Source organism: Plasmodium fragile (genome assembly GCF_000956335.1).
Source record: "Plasmodium fragile strain nilgiri unplaced genomic scaffold supercont1.37, whole genome shotgun sequence".
Taxonomy (NCBI): Eukaryota; Apicomplexa; class Aconoidasida; order Haemosporida; family Plasmodiidae; genus Plasmodium; species Plasmodium fragile.
In genome coordinates this window covers 193,196-202,883 of record NW_012192617.1, presented here as the reverse complement: position 1 = coordinate 202,883, position 9,688 = coordinate 193,196, and the positions used below count along the sequence as shown (strand labels likewise).

At 42.8% G+C, this 9,688-nt stretch overlaps 3 protein-coding genes across 3 annotated transcripts in view; 2 read left to right on the top strand and 1 right to left on the bottom strand.

Annotated features, from left to right (window-relative positions):
- The window catches only part of AK88_03338 (uncharacterized protein), a gene marked incomplete at both ends in the record, with an annotated part of 7,634 nt that extends 5,306 nt beyond the window's left edge, over positions 1–2,328 (bottom strand). Inside the window, 2 exons of the mRNA XM_012480955.1 lie at positions 539–943; positions 1,416–2,328. Of these exons, the coding sequence (XP_012336378.1) occupies positions 539–943; positions 1,416–2,328 (1,318 nt within the window). The remainder of the gene's footprint in view (positions 1–538; positions 944–1,415) is intronic.
- A 1,678-nt stretch (positions 2,329–4,006) lies between these two features.
- On the top strand, positions 4,007–4,651 carry AK88_03337 (uncharacterized protein; the record flags this gene model as incomplete). The annotated part of the gene is made up of 1 exon (XM_012480954.1): positions 4,007–4,651. The coding sequence occupies one exon, from the start codon at positions 4,007–4,009 to the stop codon at positions 4,649–4,651; it is 645 nt and encodes a 214-aa protein (XP_012336377.1).
- A 2,414-nt stretch (positions 4,652–7,065) lies between these two features.
- AK88_03336 (uncharacterized protein) lies at positions 7,066–8,481 on the top strand (the record flags this gene model as incomplete). Its single annotated transcript, XM_012480953.1, has 1 exon — positions 7,066–8,481. The coding sequence occupies one exon, from the start codon at positions 7,066–7,068 to the stop codon at positions 8,479–8,481; it is 1,416 nt and encodes a 471-aa protein (XP_012336376.1).
- Between the last annotated feature and the right edge of the window lie 1,207 nt (positions 8,482–9,688).

The window sequence follows — 9,688 nt, the reverse complement described above, 5'->3', positions numbered from 1 at the left end:
GCTGCACGGGATCTGGGCCTGTTGGAGGTGTGTTCTCCACAGTAGTCTTCTCATCCGCTTTTGATACATTCTCCTTACCTAAAGAGTTAAAACAGGAAGAGAAGTGAAAATGATGCAAGTAACATTTTGTGAGTTGGTGGACGACGCGCGGTTACATGGTTGGTCACACGATCAGGCAAACCGTCGGCCACATGGTGCCACGGAGACGGCACGGCATGGCACGGGGAGACGGCGTGGTAGGAGACGAACGGGGGCAGAAGGGGCACTTGCCACCCGGGAAAAGACTCTCTCTCTCCCACAACACACACACAACACTGTGTGTGTGTGTCTGTCTGTCGACGTCTACATCCCGCGGCCGCTCTCCCCGGTCGCCCCGTCGCTCATTGCCCCGCCATTTTCATTCGACGTTTGGTTTCTCTCGCTGCGTGGTTTCTCTCGCTCCGTGTTGTCTCTCCCTGTCTCTCCGGAAATTGTTGTTTCGTTTTTTTTTTTTTTCTTTTTGTTCTATCGTCCTTTCCTGACTGGTCATTATTCGTACCTGTGGGTACTGAAGGTGCGTCAGGTGAAGCCCCTTTGGACACTTCAATGGAGCGGGCACTTTCAGGAAGCACCCAGACGCCGGGGCCGTATTCCTTGGAATCGTCCACCTGATTCACTTGCTCGGGCATGGTCCTCAATATACACTTGTAAACTTCCTCCTGGTCGGGCCCCCTGTCCTCACAGTTCTCTGGGCTCCCTTGGGGTCCCCGCTTTGTGCTTGGCCCTGGCCTATGGCGCGTTAGCTCCTTACCTTCTGTCCCTGTGGCTCCTGTAGCTGTAGCGTCATGCAAATCTTGCGCTTTCCCATCCGCTTGTGTCTGTTCTGGTGGTGCAGGTGGGGGTTGTTGTCCAGGTCCAGGTCCCTGACCCGGTCCTTTTCCGTCCCCGCCTGCTCCTGCTGCACCTGCAAAATGAAGAAAGGAAGAAAAACGACAAAATGATACAAAAACGGACACACGTGGTACAGAAAGAAGGGGCCGGGACGGTGGGGTCAGGAAGCGGCAGAGTCCACCCCGTGGACTGCGTACTCGGTGGACTGGGTCAGGCGGCAGCAAGCGTACGGTCAGGTGGACTGCGTACTCGGTGGACGGAGGTGATAGCAGTACAACTTTTATGTTGTTGCCGTCATCTCGTCCGCCGTCCTGTGCCTCGTCCTGTGCCTTGTCACCGCTACCGCTGCCGTCGTGGACACCGCTCATCGCAGTCGGTCAGCGTCAGCGACGTCGTTTGCTGTGCTGTTGTGGCCGCCGCATGTGCGTTGTTGTTGTGGCATCCATATTGGTCCGGTACGGGCCGTGCCATCCGTATTCGGCCGTATTTGTATTCCGTGTTATGGATATGCGTGCGCATATCTCTATGTGTATTGGTAACCTTACCATGCGTGTTGTCCTCATCACTTCTTGTGTCCTTCTTGCTGTCCTGTTGTGCCCCTCCTGTTGTTGGTACTGCCGGTTTTGTGGCGCGGGATTTGCCATTGAGTTGACTTTCCTTTGGAATTGTCGATTTCTTCGGCTCTTCCTCTTCCTCGTCCTCAGATTCAACATCACTATCCCCGACGCCGCCGGAGCTGCGTGTGTTATTTCGTGCCTTGTCAACCTTTTTTCTTACTGTGTTGGTAATTGTCCTAAACATTTTTGTTACCTGCGTTTTCACTAAGGTGTTCATATCGTCCTGCTGAAATATACTGGAAAGGTCTGCATCTTCCCCTCTTGCCTCAAAACTTTTCTTGTACATTTCCCACTGCATTTTACACTTTGGGTTCTTCTCTATTTGTGTTATACTATCGCGTATATATGAACGTGTCTTTAACCAGTTCTGTATCGCCCCCTGTAAATCCCCTGTGCCTATGTTAGTATCCTTATACACATCCAGCGTACATGTTCCTCTTGAAATTGGATTAGACGGGTCTCCACTACTGCCCACAAGCTCCTTCATTATGGTCCATGCTCTGTCTACTCCAGGCCACTGAAATCCACACTTTATTGCAGCCAATATATACGCAAAAACATTGGCCACCATGCACCTCATAATAGCCTTCATGTCCTTATCATTTTCCGATGGGTCCTTATCATGTGTCATGTGATTGCTCCACCCAGTTACAAAATATAATGCTGCAACCATCAGTCTGCATTTCATTACGTCCGCAACTGAATGATCGGTGTACAAGTGTCCCTTATGCGTGTCTCCTCTACGTCCCCAACCTGCGTCCGCACAGCTCACCGCATACGAATCTATGTGTTGTGCGATGTTTTCCATGTGGTCCACAAAATCCTTTAATACATTTTCCATATCTGCCCATAATGCACTCTACGAAATACATACATAGAGAAAATGATTAATGTATAACAATATGTAAACTCTATAGGACTCTACCTGCCGTTCCGTATGTTTTAGCGCATATATATGTACCAACACTATGTTCCGCCACCCGTCTTAGCTGTGTCTTGCATTTCCTTGTGCTGAGTTAATACTTACATCAAGCTGTTCCTGTTTCCATAGTCCCCTCTTTATGGCCCAGTCGGCCAGTACATGCACCAGATGCCCTGCCATGATGCCTTACGTCACATAATACAGGATACTAATGCTCTGTGAGAATATTATGCACATTATTAATATTCCGTCCTCAAGCTATACACACTTCGGCCTAATGAATATTCTTATTACTATATGAGTGGGGAAAATGCGATCACACATATAATTTATATAAGGAAAATGCGCAGTACAGAATTGCACGGCCCAGAGCTGTATGAACTATTCTGATATGGTTTAGGAAACAATTATATGCACAGAACCAAAAAGGAGTACAAAAATAAAGAGAAAAAAAAAGGAAAAAAAAGAACAGAACCAAGTGAACGGAAAACAAGCTATGCAACATAGAACCCATATATCCTGCCCTCCTCCGTGCCTTCATAAATTCTCCCTTTGAACAATATATTACGAAAAGAAATATATATACATGTGCCCAGGGTACTGCGCCAAGAGGTCCTGGGAACCAGTTCTACGCGACCCAGACGAAAAGACGAAAAAGAAGAAAAGCAAAACAACATATCCCTACAAATGCACAACAACATCATCTACACAATACAGAGAAGACGCTCTCTCTCTCGTCCACACATGAACAATCTGCCCAAGTAAAGTAGACAAAACAGAGAAAGAGAAAAATAAACAGAAAAAAAGACATAGAAGAAAAAAATAGAAAAAACGCTACACCACGTCATGAATATACACCCCGTAACAACAACACGCCGCGTTCTCCACTAAACGCCTTCACACACTGTGCCTGTGTGCGTACACAAAAAAACCGCAGTATAACAACCACATCAATTCGTCCTTCTGCGTCCTGCCGTCGTTGCCGCGTCCTAGTAAGCATTGTGTCCGAGCACACGGTCGGTGCGAGTGTAAGACGGATTCGACGAAGTAGCCGAGTAAGCATTGTGCCGAGTGTAAGAAGGAGGAGATTATCTCTCCGAGCAAACGCGCCGAGCAACGCGGCCGCGTGTAAAAAGGATTCGACGCAGGATTGTCCGAGTGTAAGAACGAGGAGAGATTGTCTCTCCGAGCAAACGCGTCGACCAACGCGGCCGGTCCACGGCAAGCCCTCCACGGCTGCCAAACCAGTAGCGAAGTCGAAACCAGCGAAAACGAAGACGGCAACGAAGACGCAGTCCCGGCGCATGGCATCACCTGGTGCTGGTGGTGGTAAGGCTGGTAGTGGTGCCGGACCCAAGGAAGGAACGAAGACTGCTCCAGCAGGGGAATGTTAAGGGCACACATTATCAGAGTGGAAGCATAGGACTGTGTACGTGGTGTCTCCTCCTAATGTAAGTTCGAGTAGAGAGTGACAACGGAAAGGGCAAGAAGGAGGAATAAACAGGCATAGACAACCAAAGAACTTGTGCATATGGTGCATGCCTATATAAGAGAGTGAATGCCCCCGGAAGGGAGAATGTGGATTACACGTGAACATATGTATCCCTCTATTTTCATGTACATAATACAGAAAGACCATCTGCAAAAATTGCATAAAGTGTTGGAAGATTTTAAGAAATATATGGATACATACAAAGACCAAGAGCAAGCATATGGTGCAAACTGGTACAATGTGGGCTGGAATGATATAACGACAGGTGTGGTTCATTTCGAGGACCAAAAAGTGGCGGACGTAGTACGATGCAGATTCATGACTCTTGCATTAGGCTTTGCAAATGGCTGGGGCAACAGTAAAACGGATAAGGATAACACGCACGAGGATGCAAAAGATAAGGAGATGTACGAACAGCTCAGGTGTGAAGTAGTGAATGTATTTGGACATTTACTGAGACACAGGTATTGTCCAAAGCAGGAAAGGTGGAGAAGAGGCACAGAATATGCCGGTATAGCATTCAAGCAGATGAAGAGCGCGGGAACAAAAGGAATTGGACAGATCGATGGGCCCGTTGTAGACGGAAGGTGCACAATGTGTGCGTATGGACATAATAAACAGCATGTAGACGCAGTAAATCTGGAGATAGTGAACTGGTTATTGCAGCAAACCAAAATATTGGAAGGCATGGAGCAAATAGAAGGGGGGGCAGACTGTAATACGAAGTGGAAGGATTATACAGAAAAATAGAGGAAGGACGATAACCCGGACAAGGTGGACGAAAAGAAAATCACTGAAGTAAAGCAAAAGGAACAGCAGGTAGTGAAGGCAGCAACAAAGGTAATTGAGAAGGCCAAGGAAGTAGTGGATTCGAAAATTAGGGAATTGGAAGGTAAGAACACGGTTCGTAGGAACACGCGTACGTATATGAATACGCCCGAATACGAACACACAGACGCACACAATTACGGCAAGCACGACTGCTGATGGATGCCACCACCACAACAACGCACACACACGCGAACAGCACAGCACAGTGCGGTCCTATTCGCTGTCCCACTTCGCTGAACGTACATTTGCCAAGCGATGCGCGGCCACGATGGCAGCGGTAGCAGTAGCGGTGAAGAGTGTGAGAGTACATGAGTTGTAGAATGTATGGATATACGGGATTATATGTGAATGAACTATTACACAACATGTGAGAAGCGTTAGAGATAAACCGCAAAAAAAAAGATGAGCGGGTGTATAAGTTGTATCCGTGACAAACCGTGCCATAATGGATGTTGCCATGACGCATGTCGTTCTCACAGGTGCCGCAGGCTTCCCTGAAACCTCAGTTTTACTAAAGGATCTAGGTGGTCCTACTACACCTTGATTTCCAGTGTCAATATAGTTTTTGTCCGAAGATGTATCACACCATGTATGTTATTATCACAAAAAGAAAAAATGAGAAGAAACGATCATATAATACAAAATTTTGTACGGTTCCTTATATATAGATCCTCAGGTATTCTGTAGGCCCCTATATACCACATGAATAGAAAAGTGGAAACAAAGGTACTCACTTAAACTCCGTAACACCCTGGTTACTTCAGTAACCTCACGCAAGTGCCCTACACATGAGTAATCAGTTAACAAATCAATGTCATATTTCCTATATATGACCATTCTGCATATTATTACTTTCTACAGTACAACTTTTTTGCACTTGTGTTTTCAACAATGTTATATTTTACCATGTGAAATGCCTTACATATTTCAATATTATATATGATGAACACATTATTAAAATATTTTAAATAAAATACCCTACCATTTTGAACCGAAAAGTATATTTAAACCTAAAACCCCTTAAGCCTGGAAAGAATTCCATCATACCCTGAATACAAAAGATGTTAGCTTCCCTTATGCTCTTATTCTGTATCATTATATGCATGTTCAAAATAATAAAGTGCTGTAGTACATATATAGAACTTGCTATTTTTCAAAATAAATAATATTCGCATTTATTCGACGTCTGAAAGTTGGACCTTATTAAAAAGTGCGCAAATATGTCTTACAAAGTACCAAGCACTCAATTCGCTATTACTTTATATATTGTGCAATAAAATCAATGTTTTTATATTATTGCTGCATTACTATATTTATTTTATATGTAATCGCATTTATATTATTTTTTATTTCAAATAATATATATAGGCACTTAGAACAGAAAAACATGAATGCCGCATATACGCCAAGAACCTAATGAGCATGCCCCTGTGCATAAAAAAGTAGGAAGCATATTCGTATAATAATCTATACATATATAAAAAAATAACAGTTATATAATCCTTGCCCATTATATAAAAAAAAAACAAAAAAAAAGAGGAGATAATCCCATAATGCACTCATGCATAAAAAACAAAGAAACTAGATCAATCCTAATACATGCGCATACAAGCAAAAAAAAAAAAAAAACAGAAACATGTAATGACCACATATGAGAAAAAAAAAAAAAAAACAAAAAAAGCAACCATTTCTGTAATATATTTGCATATATTAAAAAAAAAAAAAGAATCACATAATCCATACATATATAGAAAAAAAAAAATAAAATAAATTATACAAGTACATATATAATTAAAAAAAAGAAAGAACAATTCTATAATCCTTGCATAGAACAAACAAAAAATACGTTGCATAATATATATATGTATCAAAAAAAAAAGGAATAATGATGTAATCCGTATATATATAAAATAAAAACTATTTTGCTACCTTAAACGTTCTTTATCGTTAAAAGGCGAATAAAAAAAAGAAAGCAAAAAAAAAAAAAAAAAAGAAAAAAAAGAGAATGATATTCCGTGCGAAAACCGTTATACTCCTTTCTGTTCTGGGCTCCTGGCAATGTCTCAACCACGTATGATAACCGTTACTACATTTTAATAACTGTCGCATCCACTGTTACTAATGTTTATCCTATGTGCTGAGAATGAAAAAACCCTTTTCTCCATTTTTTTATTGATTTTATACTAATACTTGTGTACTGTATAATTCTTAATGTATCCTTCTCGTTTTTTATATGTTAGGTAATTGAACTAGGCTCATCATGGAACCACGTAACAAGCCAAAATGACACTTTAGGGGTGAAGATAGGTAGATTATTAACGGGTGAAGTCGATATGCAGGCACCAGAACAAAATAAAACCTCTGCTAGTCCCATGGGAGGTTTCCTCAAAAACGCCCCGCTCACTAAAATGTTTAGAAAATCAGATCCTAAGGTTACACCAGAGGGATCATTGCCGTCCTCGCACAATGAGGAACAGGACCAAAAAGCAGAAAAGAAGCCCGATGAATCTTCACTGGACGGTGGCGCTGACCTGAAAACACCCGAACAGAATAAGACCCCCGTTAATTCCAGTGGAGACCCCTCTCATGAGACCACGGCGCCTAGTGAACAGTCTGGATCAGCAGATCCTAAGGTTCCATCAGAAGGATCGTTGCCCCCATCCCCACAAAATGAGGAACAGGGCGAAAAAGAGGGAAAGGAGCCAAAACAAACTACAGTGAATGGTGAAACCAATAAGCAAACACCAGAACAAAATAAATCATTGCGCAGTTCTAGTGGAGGTTTCTTTAAAAACACGGCTTTAGGTAAAATGTTCAGAAAATCGGACGCCAAGGTTCCATCAGAAGGATCGTTGCCACCGTCCTCACAAGATAAGGCACCAAGTGAAAATAAGGAAAAGCAGCCTACAGAAACTACAGTGAAGAGTGGAACGGATAAGCAAACACCAGAACAGAATAAAGGCCCCGCTAGTCCCACAGGAGATCCTTCCAAGGAAACAGCGCCCGTTGAGAAGTCAGAGAAATCAGAAGTACCTGGCGAACTGGAAGCACCTGGGAGCTCAGGACCACAAGAGGCACTACAGGAAGCAGTAAAAGAGGAAGTAAAGAAGGAAGTAAAAGAGGAAGTAAAAGAAGAAGTAAAGGAGGAAGTAAAAGAGGAAGTGAAAGAGCCAGGAAAAAAAGAAACGGCAATGCCTTCGTTACAACAGGAAGCCCATACAGTGCAACACTGTGGGGCCACTTACCCTAAGTGGAAAGATCGTATCTTGAAAAAGTATCAATCAAAGCTCCCATATGGTTGCACCTTGGATGACCTTTCAAAGGATTACACGAACAGGGAGATATTAAGCATGCGGAATAATTTTACTCTTGTGCTTAGTAAAAAAAAGGCATTTGTTTTATTTTTTTATCACGTGATATTCTTAGAGAGAAAGTACTATGACATGATGAAGTACATGGAGAAGTGGTTTTATGGCATAGCGAAGGACAAGAATTTGGCAGAGGAGTACAAGTTAAAGTTATGGGAAGAATGCAAGAGGGAACTTCTGTTTGAATTGGAGTGCAACGAACAGAAATGTGAAAATTCCTTCAGCAAATTAGTTGGTGAAGGGGGAGCAAATTTTGTGCTGGCCACACCATTTAGAAATCTAATACTTAGTTCTAAGGAAACAGTGCGAAAAAGTGTTATGGACAACAAGGACAAGTGGAAGCGTACTTTAACCAAGAATGTCAAGAGCTACACAGCATGAGCAACCGGGGAACGTAGTACTTAGGGGAAATAGAAGACAGTAGTAGGAAGAGTAGTAGGGAGGAAGGAAAGAAGGAAAAAGAGCATTGTAGGCAATAACAGGGCGTACTTAACTATTCGATGACTGGATAACAGGGGGTGACAGAAGGGGAAGGGAAGGAGGTGGCTCCTTCCTGGGTTTCTACGCTCCTGTTCTATAATTACATGCCAGGTACGCCTGGAAGATGGATGGTTTTTCCCTTCTTTGGCCGGGCGTAGTGAGTTTTGGTGATATTGCAGTTTTACACAGTAGAATGGCAACTGCGCATGGTCGTGTCTGAACACTTGTGATGACCTATTTGTCATTTGCCTATTTGTGATTACAGCTATTTATGATTACACGTATTTCCGATTACATCTATATATGTTTAAAACTATTTGTGGTTGCACCTTTATATGATTAAACCTATTTGTCTTGCTCCACTTTTCGTGCGACTTTGTCCATTTTTTACCGAATAGCCACCATATTGCGACGCACTCATAAAACTAGTCGTCAGCCATCTCCTGTGAATGGCCTGGCGCACACCCCACCGGAAACCCAATATAGTTAGCATACTAACAAGACAAAAGGAAGGAATAATAATTGTTCATTCCTTATGGTCATGCCGACCAGAGAAGAAAATGTGAATGTGCGTGACATGGTTGTATATACACGTACACACATGTCTTTGCAACGTGCGCGTTCTGTATATAAGAAGTTACGTTAAAAAGTTGTCCCGTGGTTTCACTCCGCTGCGCAGTATCGCAAACGAAGGAAAAATAGGCGCTTTTAACAGAGCGTGCCAGCGTAAAGGAAAAAAAAAAAAAAAGGAAAGGGAGCAGGCGCCATCCCCTCAGTGTTCACATAATATTATATATGTATATAATACATGATCCATAGTGATTACTGGTTTATTTAACTACAACAGCTTCACATGGGCTATCACCCCAGGGGACACGAAAAATCAGGGTGCGTCGGGGACAGCATACTAACCTTGCTACAAAGCAGGTATGGGAACATTTTCTATATAACCCGTCACACTGGTGGCTCTATATAATTTTATTTTGTGCTATGCACCTGACACACTTTCACAGTTTATTTAAAAGTTTCCCCAAGTAAAAACGGGATGAACCGCGAGCCCCCCCTGCGTTTCTTTTTTTTTTTTTTTTTTTTTTTTTTTTTTTTTTTT